Source organism: Nycticebus coucang, chromosome 9, assembly GCF_027406575.1.
Source record: "Nycticebus coucang isolate mNycCou1 chromosome 9, mNycCou1.pri, whole genome shotgun sequence".
Classification (NCBI taxonomy): Eukaryota; Metazoa; Chordata; class Mammalia; order Primates; family Lorisidae; genus Nycticebus; species Nycticebus coucang.
In genome coordinates, this window is record NC_069788.1 from 90,657,482 (window position 1) to 90,677,491 (window position 20,010).

At 36.9% G+C, this 20,010-nt stretch overlaps 1 protein-coding gene across 10 annotated transcripts in view; it reads right to left on the reverse strand.

Annotated features, from left to right (window-relative positions):
- UNC79 (unc-79 homolog, NALCN channel complex subunit) overlaps positions 1–20,010 on the reverse strand; it is a 261,375-nt gene that overhangs the window by 26,003 nt on the left and 215,362 nt on the right. For all 10 annotated transcript variants that reach the window (XM_053603363.1, XM_053603359.1, XM_053603354.1 and 7 more), the window contains 3 exons: positions 18,297–18,365; positions 14,941–15,051; positions 5,398–5,502 (listed from right to left, as the gene is read on the reverse strand). In XM_053603363.1, coding sequence (XP_053459338.1) covers positions 5,398–5,502; positions 14,941–15,051; positions 18,297–18,365 — 285 coding nt within the window. The remainder of the gene's footprint in view (positions 1–5,397; positions 5,503–14,940; positions 15,052–18,296; positions 18,366–20,010) is intronic.

Below are 20,010 nucleotides of genomic sequence, written 5' to 3' on the forward strand. Positions count from 1 at the left end.
AAAAAAAAAAAAAATTTTCCAAACCTAAAGCTGCAATCTAAGATAAAAAGAATTATAACTAAGTTCCAAAATCTGTTAGGACACCAATATTAATTTTAATTAATTTCTTTTTTCTTTTTCTTTCTTTCTTTTTTTTTTTTTTTTGAGACAGAGTCTCAAGCTGTCACCCTGGGTAGAGTGCTGTGGCATCACAGCTCACAGCAACCTCCAACTCTTAGGCTTAAGCAATTCTCTTGCCTCAGCCTCCCAAGTAGCTGGGACTAGAGGCGCCTGCCGCAACATCTGGCTGTTTTTTGGTTGTAGTTGTCATTGTTGTTTGGCAGGCCCAGGCTGAGTTTGAATTCGTCAGCTCCCGGTGTACGTGGCTGGCGCCCTGGCCACTAAACTACAGGCGCCGAGCCTTAATTTCTTTACAACAGAAATGAGACTGAACAGCTAAAAGAGACAACAGGAAGATAAGAGTTACATCTACTATGTGAGCCAAGGGCAGCACAGATTGCTGCTTCTTTTTTTTTTTTTTTTTTTTTTTGTAGAGACAGAGTCTCACTTTATGGCCCTCGGTAGAGTGCCGTGGCATCACACAGCTCACAGCAACCTCCAACTCCTGGGCTTAGGCGATTCTCTTGCCTCAGCCTCCCGAGTAGCTGTGACTACAGGCGCCTGCCACAACACCCGGCTATATTTTTTTGTTGCTGGGTTTGAACCCGCCACCCTTGGTATATGGGGCTGGCGCCCTACTCACTGAGCCACAGGCGCTGTCCAGATTGCTGCTTCTGTAAACCACCCTTAAGGATTGCTGCTTCTTTAAGGGTGGTTTACAGTGCTGGACATGTTCAAGGGTATTGGCATGGACTGCAGGGGCACTTGAGTGCAAGGTAAGATTTGTGAAGAAGGGAGACTTCAAATGTCTGTCACCTCCCTTCAGCAGATGCCTTTCCCACCTACCACACTCAGCAAAGTGGAACTGAGAAGCAAAATGTAAGCATACCGTCAGCATGATCAGCAGCCTCCTCTTGTCAAGATCTGAGGTCAAATTCAAATGCCTGAGTTGTGACACCTCTTACTAGTCAGAATTAATCAGGAATCACCCTAAAAGTTAATAAGCATTTCTGTCTTTGTTTTTTATGGCTGCCAACCATGAACTGGAAAAAAATCCATCATAATTTTATAGGGCTGCTCAAAGTATAAAGAAAAAATCAGAGAGGGAAATGAGGATTGCAATAGAAGGAGGAACTCTATCCTTTCAGAGGGAAACAGGCCACAGAATGTGAACTCCCCCTTGCAATATGAACTCCCCCATGCATATAAAAGAATACAAAAGAAACAAGCTATCCATTAAGCATCATTACTAAATTCATTATCAAAACGTTACCCCAAATAGTATCTTCACCTCCCACAGTGATCAGATCATTACTAACTCAACTAATACTAATAACCTCACTTAACAGTAACTCTGTGAATTAAAAACAACAGCCATATCTCTACCACTTCTTTGTCCTCCAGCCCACAACTAACCTATCTTTAAAAGACAACCTTTCACCAACATGATTTCTTATAACTTGAATATGTGGGTCTGTCCCATAGAGTGGGAGTGCTGCAGGCAAATTAGCTGACTATCTACTCTTGACACATAATAGGAGCTAAGGAAATTCTTTTTGATTTGAACTTAAATAGTCTTGATGGTAACTTTTAATGAGGTATCACTCCTTTATGAAAATTCTCCTTTAAAAGAGCAATTATAATAATGTATGACACATAAAATATCTATAGCAAGACAGCAGAAGAGAAAATGTTGAAAGCAAAAGCGAAAATGTCAATAGATCTGAATTAATATAACGTGATAGTGTATCAATCTAAAGTGCAGGAAAACCATGTCCTGGTAATCAAGAATTTAGATTCTAAAGAACATATATTTTTTCCTATCTGGAAAATTATTTCCTGACTCCATGCCTCTTTTTCCTTGGGGAAAAAAAAATCACTTGAACCTTTAAGGCCACCTGACTTCCTATGTAAGTAAAACAAATCATAGCAGTTACAGCTAGACAGCCACAATATAGCAGGCTGGGAAATGCCCCACAATGCCAGACATTCAGGGAGAACGTCTGGGAATTAAAAAACAGATTGGTTCCTGTAACTGCCTTGACAACTTGGGTAACCCTACATTCCTTAGGCAAGTGTCCCAATGTCCTTCCGCAGGCCTTTCTTACTGCCAGAGTATTTGGTAAACATCAAAGTTAGGTCTATCAATGAGAAGATGAAAAAAATGTAAATGATTCCATCTTAGTAAGTTTATCTATCTACTGAGTTATTTATTAGATAAGTAGTTGATGAAATACCAGTGACCCTTATGGGGTGAAAGAATGAATGGGAAAACCAACATTGGAGCAAATGACTCTCTTTTCACTAATGGGTCTAGAATCATGAAAGATGGATTACCTGGGGAGGCTTTCTTCCCAATTACTGTTTTATTATTGTTTCCAAGTTACATTTTCAGTTAAAGTCCAGCAGTTCTCAACCTGTGGGTTGCTACCCCTTTGTTCCATTTGTAACAACACGGCAATTAGGAAGGTTGAGAATCACTGAGTTAACCACTGAGTTAAATCCACTCCACCACCTTCAAATGACGGCCATGAAGAAAGTCACTGTCTGCCCCAGACATATAACTGTCCATACTGTGAGTCTGGTTGTACAGGAAATGACACTGCCAATCGGTAAAGGGGAAAGTGTCCTTCTGACTCCTGCCTAGATCCTCTGGCCTAAAAGAAGCTACTTACCGGAAAGCCAAGTAGCACTTCTGCTATGCTCCAGAGAACACCTGGAGGACCCAGGCAGTCAAAAGCAGGAGAAAAGAAATAGAAAGAAACCCTACAGAAAGATGCACTATTCTTGAAGAGAAACAAAAAAGCTTCTCCCCCATCCTATGTGTGGTCCCAGGGAGGATTTTTCTCCACAAGTTAAGCATGACACAGGGAGGAAAAGGGAACTACTCTGTTTTCAAAGGTGTGCCTCGCTTTTATTTCTCTTTTTAGTAAAGAAAATGGCTTACTATAAGCCTGAGAGTTTATAGAATAAGGATGCGTTACTTCAGATGGCATGACGTTTAACACTTTTGTTGGAGAAGGTCGAGATGTTACCCATAAGGTTGTTTCTCCTGGGCATGAGCCCCAAATGGCTCGAAAATACTTCAACCTGTGCAATTTCACAACTCGGCTGTTATCAACTTAATGATTCAATGACAAATGCATATTTGTTGTAAAAAGATGAAAATGTTATACAATTGAAATGGCAGATAAAAATCCATAACATAATTTAGAAGTATGGTTTTGCCTTCTTCCTTCCTAAAGCTAATCTGTTTGTATTATTTATTCACCTAACTGGGATGCAATAATCACTGTTTTCGTAGTTTCCGTAAGCACTGCATAATTTAAACTGTCAGTGTTCCTTTACAGATCTGTGACAAGTGCTCATTATGGTTGACTAATGTGCTTCATAGAAACCAGCCCCCAGTAGTCACAACAGCATGGGGTGAGAGACCCCAAGAAGATCAGCCACACAGGTCTGCTCCGCCCAACACTAAGGGCAATTAAGAGAACACTGTCCAATGCCCACAGGAAAGCACCTTCAGGGCCCTGGAATCTAGATTGCTTTGAGATGGCACAGCCCCAACTGAAGCACTATCAGAAGCAAGTGACCTTCAGACACTGCCACAGCCTGCTAACCTCAAGACCCTCTAGGTCTCTTTCACTCAACTCTGTTCACCTGCTAGCTCCTCCAAACCGGCATAGATTCTACTAATCTTTGAAGTCTATTTGTACTCAAAGGCAGTGTGGCTGCTAATGTGTGGTAATCCACTAGGAGAAATTCCAAGTTTGTTTCTCCATGGGAGCACAGATGTTTTCTGGTTGTGATTTTGCTTCTGACTTCCTCCTGGGCTGTTTAGCATCATGGTGCAATGGGCACCATTTCATTCTGACGACATCATGCCAACATCCATTGCTGCCCTGTTCCAGCAATCACTAACTCATTGCACATGCTCAGAGAGCTCCAATGTGGCCTAGAAACCTCTCCAAAGATTACTTAAGACAATTCTTCATTGAACACGCCCCAACTTTTTATTAAATCTCAAGCCTTTGAGAGAAACTCAATTCTGGTCCTGATGAGTGGTAGGGAGGGAAGAAGACCAGGCAGTGGACCTTAAATGGTTAAATAACAAGTGCTGTTTCCCTTGTCTACTAAATAAACTCCTGAACTCCTGTACACCCTTCGAAGTCCATGTGGGCCCTTTTCTACACCACTTCCAAATTGAGTACACATCTCCATTCCTGTACCCACTTCAGCTTCACCTACTAGACTGTAAACTCCTGGAAAGGGCCATGGCTGATCCATTTGCTTCCTCAGCATCCTGCACAGCCATGAGCCTTCTTCCATCACTCAGCCTGCTTTTCCTCAAACTCTTCCTTCTAAATTTATCCTGAAATTTACTCACCATTCTGTCTAAGGCTCCCCTATTTCTTGAAGCCAGTCAACCTCTGGGCTGAATCTCAATCCTAGGCAATTACATTTGCCTGCACCCACCAGGCTTTTGTGACCCAGCTCAATCGCCACTTCCTTCGTGAAGTCTTTCCTGATTTCATACTATGCAGGATGGGATCCCTCCTGCTCTCAACTCTCTCCTAGGACTTTGTTTACTGCCCCACCCCTCGTAGCACTACTCATATCCTGTCTTAGGGCTCCAAAATCTGCATGTTCACCTAAGATGCTGAGTTAAGGACATAGGGTATGGAGAGTTTCAGGCCCTCACAAGCAACCCTACAACCAAAATCAGAATCATCACTAATTCTCCAGAGCTTGCATTGTATGTCTTCAAGCCTCTTGGCCTCAGTGGTCCCACGCAGGCTGATGCACAAGGTATCCCCACCCTTGTTGACTCAGTGTGTCCTATCATTTGACCATATCTGGCCTGGCCCAGCCTCACGTTACCTGCTTCACAAAATGCAGCAACCCACCCATACTTATCCAACTCTGCAGTCACACCTCAACCTGCTTCCCCATTTTTGCTTCTGTGGTCCTGCCTCAGCACTGGTAAGTGAGCTGTCCCTCAACCAATCAGAAATTTCTAGAGGACAGAGATCCTTATTTCAGCCTTCTTCTTTCTTTCCCTCACAGAATTAGTTCCACCTAGTTCCATAGTAGGAATAAAATAAATACTCCTTTTGTGTATTTTTTTTTTTTTTTAGCCAACAGAAGTGCTAGTTAGATCATGACATTAATATGACATATTATTTCTTACCTCTGGGCAAAGAAATTTGGTTTTATGCATATGCTCCATACCTCCCTTACTTTTTCCAGACATACATGGGTATCATGAAAAGTTTTACAAATAAGACATAAGCCTACCTGGACAAGCAGAAGAAGATTTGTATCTGGTAAAGGAGACTTGAGCTTTAGGGCCTGCAGAAGTTCTAGAACAACGCTTCGAGACAAGTAGAATTTATCCCGCTCCTAAATAAAACAAAATAGAAGAAGGTGAGCGATTTTAAAGACTTAGTTGGAGTAGATCTATGTCAAAAGAGCTTTCGAAAGATTCACAGGTCAGAAATTAAAAAAAAAAATCACTTAAAAATGCATAGTAAACTGTCCTTAAGAAAAATTAAAAGAAAAAAAGGCATTTTTTGTGTGTTTAATGAGTTTACTAAACCACTGAGAAAACAATTTAATGGATTTGAAAAAGATAGGCTATCTCTTAAATACTGAAACCACAGGATTTGGTTTTTATTCATGGGAAATAAATAGATTCCAAGAACAGCAGCAATTAAACAAATCTAAAAGAAATTTTTAATATAACATAATTTAGGGAGAAACATGTACAACTATTTAAAGGGTTCCATGTTCTCTCCAAAGAACTTACTTTGTAAATAGACTATTTCAAGCATACAGAAAAATAGAGAGAATGAAATTTATTATGTACCTACCATCTATCTTTGTCAAACAGTATCATTATGCTTTACTTAATTCATTTTTTAAAATAATAAATAAAATGGGCTGGGCATGGTGGCTCACCCCTGTAATCCTAGAACTCTGGGAGGTCAAGGAGGGAGGACTGCTTGAGCAGACTCCTGAGCTAAAGCGAGAACCTGTCTCTAAAGTTATAGCTGAGTGTTGTGGTAGGCTCCCGTAGTCCCAGCTAGTTGGGAGGCTGAGGCAAGAGGAACTCTTAAGCCCAAGAGTTTGAGGTTGCTGTGAGCTATGATGCCACGGTACTCTACCAAGAGTGACAAAGTGAGACTCTGTCTCAAAAAATACATAAAAATTTAAAAAATAATAATAAAACATTACGGAAACAGTTGAAGCTACCTACATAGTGCTTTCTTGTCTTTCTTCCTTCCTCCTTTCCTTGAAGTAGCCACTGTTCTAAACCTGGTGATTATTATTTCATGTGTGTTTTCACACTTGGATTACATATGTATGCCTGAATTAACATAAAATGTCATTTTGCATGTTTTTATACTTTCTGTTATGGTACACTGTGTATGTCATTCTGCAAATTATAATCATTCACATTGTATCTTTGAAATTAATCCCTACTGATACATGTAGCCCTAGTTCTTTCGACGCAACAACTTAATATTTTATTGGATGCACATACCACAATTCATTGATCAGTCCTCCATTTGGATTAGTTTCAATTTTGTTAAGCCTTTCTTAAATGTCAAATATACCACATAACACATACGCAATAGACCACATAAAATATAAGTATCTAGTTAAATGGATTGAACACTCATGAAACCCAGGACAAATAACAGCATGTAGCAAGTGTCTTAGAGGACCTGTGTGTCTTTTCTTGATCCTTTCATAATCAAGTAACTGGAGTCGCTATGGGTCTGTAGCCATTGTCTTTTTTTTCTATTCATTTTCACCCATTGTATCCTGCCTGCTTGCATATCTGGTTATCCTTGCATGCTAGATGCTTTTTTTTTTAATTGGAGAAATAAACCACTTGAAAATGTTATCTTCCCTCAAAAAGGGTTTCTGTTTTTTGCCAAGTGCCTAGAAGCAACAGCAGACCAGGGTTACCTTAATACACATGCAAGGCTTGTAATATCTTACCTGGGGTCATCACAGGGCTTGACATTGAACGCAAGTTCACTTCTGGGTTTTCTTTACTTTATGGTCCCAGCCAAACATATATGGGGTTGGGGGGTGCAGTATCAGAGTCCCCACCTTTGGTAGGTTCTGGATTATGACTTTTGTCCCCCTGGCCTCATAGACCTTCTAAAATAGCAGCTCAGTCTCTCAGTCACATTTTCCAGATTGACAAAGACTCCCAGAACAAAAATGGCCATCAGTGCTGGCCTCACAACTCTGCACCCCTGGGCTCTTCTTGATCTTAGCCTCATAATTACTCTATATTGGATTAGCGTTTAAACCAATATAGCCAAGCATCCAATTGGATGCTTCTAAGTTTTCGGAAAATATTTTGTTCACTTTTTTTTTCACTTTTTAGGTTAAATGGGAGGATAGATTTAAATTAGTCCACCACTGTCAGAAGAAAAAGTCCATAATTTTCATGAGAATTATAGTAAATTTATAGGTTATTTGGATAAGAATTACATATCTTTATTATATTGGGTCCTCATCCACAAACATAAGATCTATTTCAATTCATTTAACATTCTTCAGTGGTCTTCAATAAAATTTTCTAGTTATCTCCAAAATGTTATTGCACATTCTTGTTAGATGTATTTTTTGTCATGACAATAAATAAAATCTTCATATTAAAGTATATTTTATAATCATTTGTAGCTGAATATTAAAATAGGTGATCTCTGGGTATTTACTTGTATCCAGCATCCTTGCTGAGCTTTCTTGTAAGTTTTAAAAACATGTTTATAGATTCTCTTCAGTTCATTTGCAGTCACATTATCTATGAAAAATTGGTGTTGTATTTTTTCTTTTACAATCCTTGTACCTTTGATTTCTTCTTCCAGTCTCGCCAAACTGATTGGGACCTCCAACACCATAATGAATAGAGGTATCAATGGACATCCTTGTCTTATTTATGATTTTAAAGAAATTGCTTATGGCATTTCACTATTAATATAATGATTGCTAAAGGTTTCTAGTAGACCCCATTTATCAAGTTAAGGATGTTCTAGTTTGATAAGCGTTCATGATAAATGAATACTGAATTATAAATAATGCTTCTCTTGCATCTGTTGAGATAATGATAAGAGTTTTCTCCTTTAATATGGTACCAAGGTGACATTAATAGATCTTTTATATTTAAACCATTTTTATATTTCAAGAAAATTCCAACTGAGTCATGAGTCTCTATTTTTAATGCACTGATTTGCTATTATTCATTCAGAATTTTTGTATCTATGAAAAACAAGGACCTACAATTTCCCTTTCCCCCATTGCCTTTGGTTGGTATCAAGATCTTACTGGCCTCATAAAACATATTGGGAACTGTTCCCTTCTTTCCATTTTATTATTTTATATAAACTACAGATCAAACTCTTCCTAAATGTTTAGTAGAATTTGTCTCTAAAGCTGTAATAGATTTTGTGAGTAGATGCCATTTTTTCATCATTTTCATCTAGTCAGATTTTTCTTTTTTTTTTCCTGATTATTACATATTGCATTTTTCTAGAAAATTATCCCTTTTGTCCAAGATGGTATAAAGAAGTTCATTTTTAAATCTTTACTATGTCTCCAGTTATGTCCCTTTTTCATTACTGATATTCTTTACCAGTGCTTTTTACTGGCTTTTCTTTATAAGTCTTGTCCAAGATTTGTCTATTTTATTAGTCTAAAGAGCTGTCTTTTGGTTTTATTGATTGTCTGTTGCATCTATGTTTTCTATCTCATCAATTTCTGCTTTATCTTTATTATTTACTTCTTTTAAATTTTTTTGTGGTCACCTGGTAGTCTTATTTTAATTTAAATTTTACTTGTTTATCTCACTTGGTTTTTTTTTTTTTCTTTCCAGTGAAAACATTTAAGGCAAATTTTCTTCCACACATCTCTGTGGCTATCTTGCTCACCTTTTGGAATGCAGCATTTTCATAATTGTTCAATTATAATATTTTTCCAAATTATCTTACAATATTTCTCCTTTGATCTGTGAATTATTTAAAAGCATATTTTTAATTCCCAAATATATCAATTCCTAGACACCATGAACCCATATAATATCTTTACATGAATGAAAAAAGCTCTAACCTAGACGCAGACATACATACAAATGTATGATTGCAAAACTTGGACAATATTATGAGTTTTCAGACCCCCAGCAGTCAAGAGCCCTGACTGTGCATGTGAAATCTCACCTACTCACACGCACCCACATTGCGATACACTCACACACTTACACAGAGCCCACTGCTCAGGTAAAGTGACTGGTTCAGAATCTGCCAAAAGGAATGGATTCAGATGTCTGAGAATAGGGGATGCCAAGAAGAGAATCTCAGAGGCTCTTGGGATATAGCTGGGTCAGAGAATAGCCACATACACCTATGTGTACCAGTGATGTGCACATGAATACTCCTCCATGTTTGCAGGACCCTGTGAGGTGGTGTGGCTTATGTGGGGAAAGCCTTTTCCAGCTGCTCTAGGACTTAACCAGGAAACCCCAAATCTTTACACCTGCCTCAATTATCAATAAAACATAATGTCTAACATGTGAATGGTGCCCCCTTTGATCTGGAGCCCTTGTTCAGGCCATTCTTGAACAATGATATGCAGTAAGGGTTTTATTATGGATTTACAATTTAATTGCATTGAGATTCGTGAACTTAGTCTCCTTAAAACTGATTCTCCAGTGCGTGATAGAACTTAATTTGTGGACTACTGATTGTTCTACTTTAAAATGTTTCATATTTTAAATATATTCTTAAATTGGTAGATTCAAGATTCTTTTTATGTCCCTTAGATCTAAATTGCTCACTGTATTATTTAATATAGTATAGTCTTATTCATTTTTTATCTGCTTGATGTATCAATTGCTGAGATTCATTAAAATCTCTAACTATGATTCTGAATCTTTTGATTTCTCTTTTTAATCCTATTAATTTTTGTTTTATATATTTGGAGGCTATATTATTAGCTCTTTAAAGTGTTAGAATCATCACATTTCCTTAGTAAATCGTTCCTTTTACCATTACATAGTGACTTACTTTATAACAATGTTTTTCAATTAAAGTCAGTTTACTGACATTTTCTCAGTATTTCAGGAATGTTTTTAGATGGGTCTCATAAATAACATATAACTAAATTTTTAACATACAATTGACAATTCATAGCAAGTCTAATAAATATATTTATTGAAATCACTTATATATTTGGAATTTATTTCTGTCCTCTTAATTGCACTTGTTTCCATTATCCTATGATTCTCTTTTTGTCTTAATTGAAATTTTACTTCTGTTTTATTTCCTACTTATTTGGAATTTATGCATTGTATTTCTGGCCTTTGGAGTTTCCATTTAAAACATTTACATGTATCCTTAACAGTTTAAAGTTACTCATTACCTCTGCCTTTATTGCAAACAATATATAGAAAGCTTTAATTCCAATCACCCCCTCCCACACACACACCATCCATATTATAGGTTACTGTTATTCAGTATTTTAGTGTGATTTTGTCATGATACTCATTTGATTATCATCATTGCTTTATATTGTTAATGATCCTTTAGATTTCCAAACTTTACCAATTTCCTTGAGCATCATTCCTTCCTACTTTTCACTCCTTCTTTCATGGTTTAATTTCCTTCTTACTGTAATACATCTTTTAGTAGTTGTTTCAGTAAGAAGATATTAGAAAATGTCCTTTGTTAGGTATACTCCCAAATATTTCATCTTCTTTGGCACTACTGTGAAAGGAATAGAGTCCTTGACTGTTTGTTCGGCTTGGTTATTGTTGGTATATATAAAAGCAACAGATTTATGGGTGTTGATTTTGTAGCCTTAGACATTGCTGTATTCCTTGATCACTTCTAAAAGTTTTGTAGTAGAATCCCTAGTGTTTTCCAGATATTTGATCATATCATCTGCAAAGAGTGAAAGTTTGATCTCTTCTGACCCTATGTGGATACCCTTGATCGCCTTTTCTTCCCTAATCGCAATGGCTAAAACTTCTATTACAATGTTAAAGAGCAATGGAAACAATGGGCAACCTTGCCTGGTTCCTGATCTAAGTGGAAATGATTTCAATTTAACTCCATTCAATATGATATTGGCTGTGGGTTTGCTGTAGATGGCCTCTATTAGTTTAAGAAATGTCCCTTCTATACCAATTTTCTTAAGTGCTCTGATCTTAGAATGGGTACAGGCGATTGCACTAATATAAACAGCTATGATTTAACAATAAAAAAAAAAAAGATATTAGAAAATGTCTTATTTTCCTGACAGCATATTTATTCACCCATCACTCTTAAAGGATAGCTTAGCTGGTAGGAAATTTTCTAGGTAGACAGTTCTTTTTACTTTTTTTTTTTTTTTTTGAGACAGAGTCTCATAGCTCACAGCAACCTCAAACTCTTGGGCTCAAGCGATTCTCCTGCCTCAGCCTCCCAAGCAGCTAGGACTACAGGTGCCCACCACAACGCCCGGCTATTTTTAGAGATGAGGTTTTGCTCTGGCTTAGGCTGGTCTCAAACCTGTGAACTCAGGTAATCCACCCGCCTCAGCCTCCCAGAGTACTGGGATTATAGGTGTGAGCCACTATGCCTGGCACTTTCCTTATCATTTTAAAAACATTTTTCCCATTATCTTTTGGCTTTTATTATACTGTTGGAAAACTTGTTATCAGTTTATCTTAAGAGTGTTTTTTCTCTTAGTTGTTCTTAAAATATTTTCTTTGCCTCGGCTGTTCTGCCAAGTTATACCTACTCATGTAGACTATGACAACAAAAGGTTAAACTTTATAAAACTTTTAGGTCTCATTGTGCTTCCTGAATTGAAGAATTAATGATTAAGAGTTAATTAATTGATTAAAAGCCTTCTCTAAAACATTTATTAGATATATGTTATACCTTCCCTTTATATTCCTCATTTCTTTCTCTCTCTTTTCTGTATTCTAGATAATTTCTTCAGATCTATTTTCCATTTTACCAATTCTTTCTTTGGCTGGGTTTAATTTGCTGTTTAACCTGTCCATTTAGTTGTTGTTGTTGTTTTTTTAATGGCAGTGATAATTTTTCATTTCTAGAATTGCTACTTTGTTCAGATGTGTCTGATCTGTCTGGGTCTGTCTGGTTGTTCTTTTTCTTTTCTTACTATTTTTTTTCTTTCTTTTTTGTTTTTGAAAGTGACTAGCTCTCTCCTTATAATTTTTTATTTACACTTTATATCTTATATAAAGTATGCTTTTATAGTCTCTATTGCATAGTTTTAATATTGGAAGTCCTTGGGGGAAATAATCTTGTTGACTTGGGTAATCTAGCTCAAGGTGGATTATTGCTTCATTTGTTTTGTAATTTTAGATTGTGAGTTTATGTTTATCAGGATTTTAACCATGGGAATCCTGTTGGGGCCTAGGTTGAAGGTATATCCTTCCAGAGGTGTTTGAGGCTGGCTTTTGAGCTTGCTTCTCATAGATATTCCAAAGCTAGTACTTCCTTGGCATTAGTATTACTTGACTTTGCTTGGGTATTCCCAGAGCATTCAGGTATTGTAAATTCAAAGTCTAAATCTGTTCAAATATAGGCCCATGCTGACAAATTTTCAAGAGAGACTACAAATCTTTCTCTTAGTTTCCAGGCTAACACAGATACCATTCTTTGTCACCTCCATAGAAGAACATATTCTTTCCAAACCACCCTTTTACCTAGTATATAGCCTTTCAACAGTTTTGACTTTCTGCTAGAATAGCTCAGCTCCAACTGCTAGCCTGGATTAGTCCTAAGACCTCATCTCCTTTCCTTGTGTGGGCTTTTAAAAGTTGAGCCACTAAGTTATTAAGACAAGCAACTGCTCCACTCCAGGACTGCTTATATGCTTACTACTCAGGTGCTCAATTCCTTCTTCATTTTTGCCCCTTTCATGCTTATAAAATTAGCTATATATTTTAAATCACATTTATTATATTTTAATAATATAATATTAAAGTTCTAATATTTTAATCAGGACAGTTTTCAGGTCAACTAGATTATCATAATTGTCGAAAGGGAAAGTCTCCCAAGCTCTTATCTTTCCATGACTTTTCTTTTAATTATAGAATGGAGAAGGCCCAATCAGGTATAGGTATCTTTTAAAATGATTTACATGGCTTAAAGCTTTCTATAAGTAATAATGATTTTGTGTTTGGATGAGAAAGGATAGATGACAAAGAGTGAGAGATCACTAAAGTTATGATGTATTATGAGAAGATATCACATGTAAAGAATATTTGAAACCGAGATGATCTCGAATTCAGAATCCTGGAGGGTCCCATGTCATCAATACCTACAGTGTACAACATAGACAGTACAAACTTATTATGATTCTTCTTCTAAAAAAAAAAGATGTAATTTAAACAAATCAAATGTAAAGATAATTAAGAAATAAAATTACTTCTAAAAATGGAAATTTTTTATTGTATTTAGTACTATACTTTATAGATCTACTTTTTTTACGTGAAAAAAGGAAGAAGTTATTTTTCAAGAAGGACTTTAAAGGAAGAAAAAAAACGCTAGTTATCTTGGTAGTTATATTGCTCCCACCAGGGTAATAAATAGTTTATAACCAGAAAAAACAAAGAAAGAATACCATAGAACACTTAACAAGACAAAAGGGACAAAAGTTGGTGAGAATTCTCGGGAGACAGGGTATTTTAAATCAAATAAAAGCCTTGGCAAAAAATTAGATTTTTATGAGGAAAATAAAAAGGCTTTACAGAAGTGGACAATATGAATAAAGGAGCATTCTGAGTGTTTAAGAGAAAAAAGAAACAGACAACCCATCGAAATTAAACTTGGAAAATCTGGAAATCAGAAGGGTAACATTTACACATTGTTCTTAAGGACAGAAATGCTCCCAATTTGTCCTGCCTTCTGCTTTTCCACTAGGACAGAATCTACCAGCTCCAGCAAGGCTGTTTAGCCACTGGGCAAGCGGCACTTTTCCACTTTCTCAGCAGCGGGGCAGGAGGTGCTAGAGATAAGGCAATAGAGAAGCCACTATTAAGGCAAGATGACATAAGATGAGATTCCTATCTCAGAGGCCAAGAACTCAGAACTAGGGAGACAAATGATGAGAACCAAGAAGCCATCTACAGGCTTTGTAAGTGACATCTGTAAATGACAAGCCAATATTTTTCTACTTTGGGTATGAAAATGGTATGTAGTGATGGCATGCCTACTGATCACAGGATGGTGAACTGGAAAAGGACCTTAAGAGGTCATGGAGACCATTACCTTATGCAAAATATCTCTTCTAAAGTACACAACCCACAGTTCTCCAAATCCACATATTTTAGACATAGCTTATGTATATATGTATAAAGAGTTTCCTTCTCATGATATTTATTAGATCTCAGTAGAGTTACCTTTTTTGTTTTTTGTTTTGTTTTGTTTTTTTGAGACTCTGTCTCACTCTGTTGTCCAAGCCATAATGCAGTGGCATCATAGCTCACTGTAGCCTCAAACTTCTGAACTCAAGAGAACCTCTTCCCTCAGTCTCTAGAGTAGCTAAGACTATAGGCAAACACTACCATACTCAGCTAATTTTTCTTTCTTTTTTTTAGAGACAGGGTCTTGCCATATTGTCCAGGCTGGTCTTGAACACACAATCCTCCTGTCTCAGCCTCCTGCATTGCTGGGATTAAAAGTGTGATCCACCATGCCCAGTCGACTGCTATATTGAAGCAATTGTCCTAAAAGAGACTTGCCACTGATTAGAAAGACTATATTTCTGACAGGTTTCAGTTTCATAAGAACATACATGGAAACTTACCTTCGTGAAGGCTCGATAACATAAGCCACACAGCTCTACCAAGTAAGCCAGAGTGAAGACAGCATTCTGAATTACAAAGCTGAGCAGTTTTGAAAATGGTTCCAACAAACTCTGCAATGAGATTTGGGCCAAATTAAGTCAATTGAAGGTCCCTTCATTTAGAAAAATGTATTAAGATACTTTAACCAATGGAATCCTTTTTTTAATTTAAAATCTGTTGCCAGGTGGCTACTTAGCAACCTTATTGGTCTAATAAACACAAAACTGCAACTTCAATCAATGGCTCAAAGAACATGATTAAATTATTTCATTGCTCAAAAGAGAATTCTTTTTTCCATGTGGCATCATTTACAAACCTATGTAACCACAATCTTATCTTCATGTCCACCCTAAACAATCCAGACTCTGTGAGGTTTGGGATAGGATCTTCCACTCTTTTTCTCAGAACCATTAGGTTTCTATGGGTTCATCAGATCCATATCTTCTTGAAACCTGTCTTCTCAGGTAAGTAACTCAAACCACCCTGGTGTGCAAGCACCAAAATTCTACAGCTTAGATAATATTATTGTGACCCAGCCTCCTGCCAATGTTTATCAGGCATGCATTGTCCTGCTTTGGTTTCTCCATCTGAATCCCATCCGGTATTAGTTCCATGTGCTTTCCTATTTAGAAACTGAGCATCTAATGAGTGATAGACAGAATTAGATGCTCTCATGTAGTTTATCACACTGAAATTTCTTAATTATCCTCGGAGACAGCATGTTATGATAACAGGTAATGACACGCATGCTGGAATATGACACAGTGTTTTCAAACCCTAGCTCTCTATGCCTTTTAAGAGAGTTAACCTCCCTGGGACTTAGTTGTTGCCTCCTCTGTAAAAGAACAATAACAATGGCTCCCACCTCATTATGGACATTTTAAGAATTAAAAGAGAAACCATATGTAAAGCACTTGGCAAAAGTAAGCTCTCCATGAATGTTAGCTATGTTATTCGCCATTAACCCTCCGGAGCTTTGGTATCCCTCCCAATTCTGCAGCTGAAGCAGTTCAGTAGACAAGTAACTTGCCTAAGGCCATACAGCTATAGAGTGAAATTCAAACCGAAGTTCTGGGGCAATTTTCCAGAGGTAAAATTTCTCTGTAGAGGAGATAGTATTTTAATTTGACTCCAAAAGATCTCTGCCATTTCTCAACCCCTAGTGCTTACTGTCTGGATTATAAAAGTGACACAAGCTCAATGTACAAACTCAGAATATGGAGGAAAGTACAGATCATATTTTGCAGAGTGGTAACACTTTGCTATATTCCCCTTCTTCATTGTACACAAGTTTACTTACTTGAAATATGACACATATGCAATGCTATATTTTATTTTTATTAACTGAATATAACGTAAGGAATTTCTAGTGCCGTTTAATTCTTCATCATGGTCCATTCTAATGGCCACAAAGTTCAACTTACTATAAATAACACCCCAATAAACACATATCGCATGAAATTGCATTTTCATTTTCTTCCTTAGAATAGATTCCCAGAAAAGGAATAACTAAACCAAAGGATATAAGCTTTTTGAGGTTTTTTTCCTTATTGATACAAAAATGAATTCATTTGGTAAGTGTGCTGCCCCTGAGGATAGGAATTACGTCTTTTACTTGTCTGTATTCCCCATAGGAAAAAAAAGTGCTTTCCATATGGAAAAATCTTAAACTCCTTAAAACAGTTTGGTTGATTCAGTATTCTTTGTTCTTGTAACTGATGTTGCCTTGAAACACTGACAATGAATGAGTAGGAATAGGAATGTCTGAAGCTGATATATAATACATCCTTACTGATCAAAAGAGAAACTTAAATTCAAGCCTATATAGAATCTTGCTTTTATATCTGTAAATAATGCAAACCACCCTTGTGTGTAAGTACCATAGGACTATAGCTTAGATAAAATTCATCACAGCACAACCTTCTGCATCGCCCATTTTTGTTCCTCCATCTCAAACCTAGCCGTTTACAGTCAGTTTAGCTCCATGTTTTCTATGCACTAAACTATGACTCCCAGCAGCCTGGTGAGGGAGTGATGTGGTACTTAGGAAAAACAAACAAAAACCAAGGAACAAACAAAAACCAAGGACTCAAAGGATCTATGTTCAAGGGTCAAATCTTCTACTAACCAACTATACGACCTTGGCCAAGACACTTCATCTTTCTGATTCTGTTTCCTCCTGTGTAAATAAGCAGATTGAACCTGAACCAAATCATCTTTTTTTAACTTTCTGGTATGGCCCATGAGTCTATGAAAGCACAGTCAAGTTAAATAGTTGTAGGAGACAGGTACTGTTGGTATATTAACTAGTAATTACAACCTATTGCTATACAAACTATTGCACCACTGCATATAAAAAAGCCAGAAATGTAGGCAGGAATATAAAAATGAATGAGGCACAGTACTGAACTTCATGAAGCTCACGGTCTCGTCAGACACACTCCAGACGATGTAAATGCTAATAAAGAGGGCTCTATCAAGTATTGTGGGTGCTGTTATAGTAAAAGAAAGTTGCTACAGATAATATGAGCATTTATTTCTTTAAATGGGACCTTGAAGAATGAGAAGGTACCCACCACACCCACAAAGATATAAACTAAAGCATTTCAGGCAAAGAAAATGGTCTCAGCGAAGGCAAGGAGCTGTGAAGTTGAGTAAGTTTATATATGTAAAGCACTAAGCATAATGCCTGTCAGATCCTGTGCCCAACAAATGGTGGTGGTTGTTTTGGTGAGGATAATCATGCTGATTCTAGAAGAGGAAGCACAAGGAATAGAACTACCCTGTTTCCCCGAAAATAAGACAGTGTCTTATTTTAAGGTGTGCTCCCAAAGATGTGCTAGGTCTTATTTTCAGGGGACGTCTTATCGTTCCTGTAAGTACGTCTTATTTTCGGAGGATGTCTTATTTTTGGGTAAACAGGGTAGTAGCCAAAGATTAAACTGGAAAAGTAGGTTGGCAAGTTATAAAGTAACTTCTTGCATGTCACATTAAGGAATTTAGACATTGTCCTAAAAGAAATGAAATGTTATCAAAGATTTTTACGCAAGTAACCAACACAATGAAATCTACGCTTACAAAGATCGTTTCGTTAGTAGTGCGGGGGTGGATTGGTGGGCATGGCCCTGAACCAGCAGGACCAACTAGAAACAATGCCATTGCCATGGATAAAGGCTCTTCATTACTTGACACTAATACAGCATGAGAAGTGGTAAGGAGCTTGACTATTTCTTTAGTATTGCTACATGTCCATCTTTTTAGGTTAAAAAATAATTTACTGACCAAGTGGTCATGTTTTTTTCTGAAACATACATACCCTTGTGGCATTGGTAGAGGGTATCTTCAAGAGGCAAATCATAATTCGCAAACTAGAATCTAAAGAACACTATAAATAAACACACAAAAAGGACAAAGTCAGTTCCTTTCTTAATACAAATATTTTTGCTTCAAATATTTCCTGAAAGCATTTATTTTAGCAAAAAGAAAACAAAAATTAAATACAACCCACCGCCTCTCTATAGTTTCCTGTACTATATATTCATATTGAAAAAAAATTATTCTCAGGCCAAAAAAATTTCAATTGAACAATTAAACAATGTTAAACAAATAAATACAGCTTCTAAGCTATTTTTCAAGGATAGAGCATTAAATCAGGTAGAAAGTTGAATAGAGAGATGGATGGGTAAATGGATAGACAGACACGGTGGACAGGTACATATTAAATACATTTAACTTAAAATTGTTAAGATATTGAAAAATACCAAATAATACATTCCGAGATAATTGATTAGAAAAATTAATGACTTATTCATCCAATGGAATTTCATTTAAAAAATCATATTGTAGAAAAAAGATGTTTACACTATTCTTCAATGAAAAAGTATGGGTTACAAATTGGTATGTATATACAATGATCCCATTTTGTGTGTGTATTTTATTTAAATGTACATAGGCATATACATGTGTGACCTGGAAAGAATACGTATCAAACTGTTAGTAGCTAAAAAGTAAACAAATAATTATACATATTTAACTCTAAAGAAGTAATTTGTGAAATGCCATATTGGGGGAGGGGGGAAACCTACGTAAGCACTATTTAAAAACCATTAGTTCAAACCCAGCCCCGGCCAAAAAACCATACACACACACAAAAAAAAACCATTAGTCCTCCTGGCGGCTGTGGCTCAAAGGAGTAGGGCACCAGCCCTATATACTGGAGGTGGTGGGTTCAAACCCAGCCCCCAGTCAAAAAACAAACAAACAACCATTAGTCTAAGTAAGAACCAATTTCATCTGCCCTTTCTCTGCTATAAAAAGACATGACAACAACCTGGGAAAAGACAATAAAATTTCTGTGAGAGAAAATCATGCCTTACATTTTTATTAAAGTTTTACTTCAGCAACACATATTATCATATGTACATATATCACAATAGCAAGCTAGTTAAATTTCTGCAGCTGTACATATTAACCTCTTTAAGATAGTACAAACTAAGCCAATGGTTTTGCAAGTGGAATCCCTGAGCCAGAAGGGTCTTTGTTACCTGGTTCTGCTCAAAACCCATCAGAGTAGATCTGACATTTACAGTACTTTTAACCAGAGTGATTTACAAATCAGGAAATGTGCTGGAATGCAAATCCTCAGGCCTCATCCTTATTGAAACAGAAACTCTATGTCAGGCTCAGTAGTCTGCTTTAGCAAGTACTTTAGGGACATAGATACACACTGAATTTGGGTATCTGCTTCCCTGAACTTATAAGAACTACAGAAGATTTGTCAATGGCTTATTATTTTTCCCAGAGATTAAAAACAAAGCCAGAGATGATCAGAGGAAGTGCCCAGGTCTGCCCTAGCAGGGCAAATTCTTACACAAATCCTCAAAGTATTTCACAAGTACCTTTTAAGGCAACCACTGGTCTATTTAATCTGCTCAATACCCATCTGGGTAGATGTGACATTTACATTACCTTAAACCAGAGGCTGAAAACTGGCTGCTCATCAGGCCCCCCACAGTGATTTAAAAATCAAG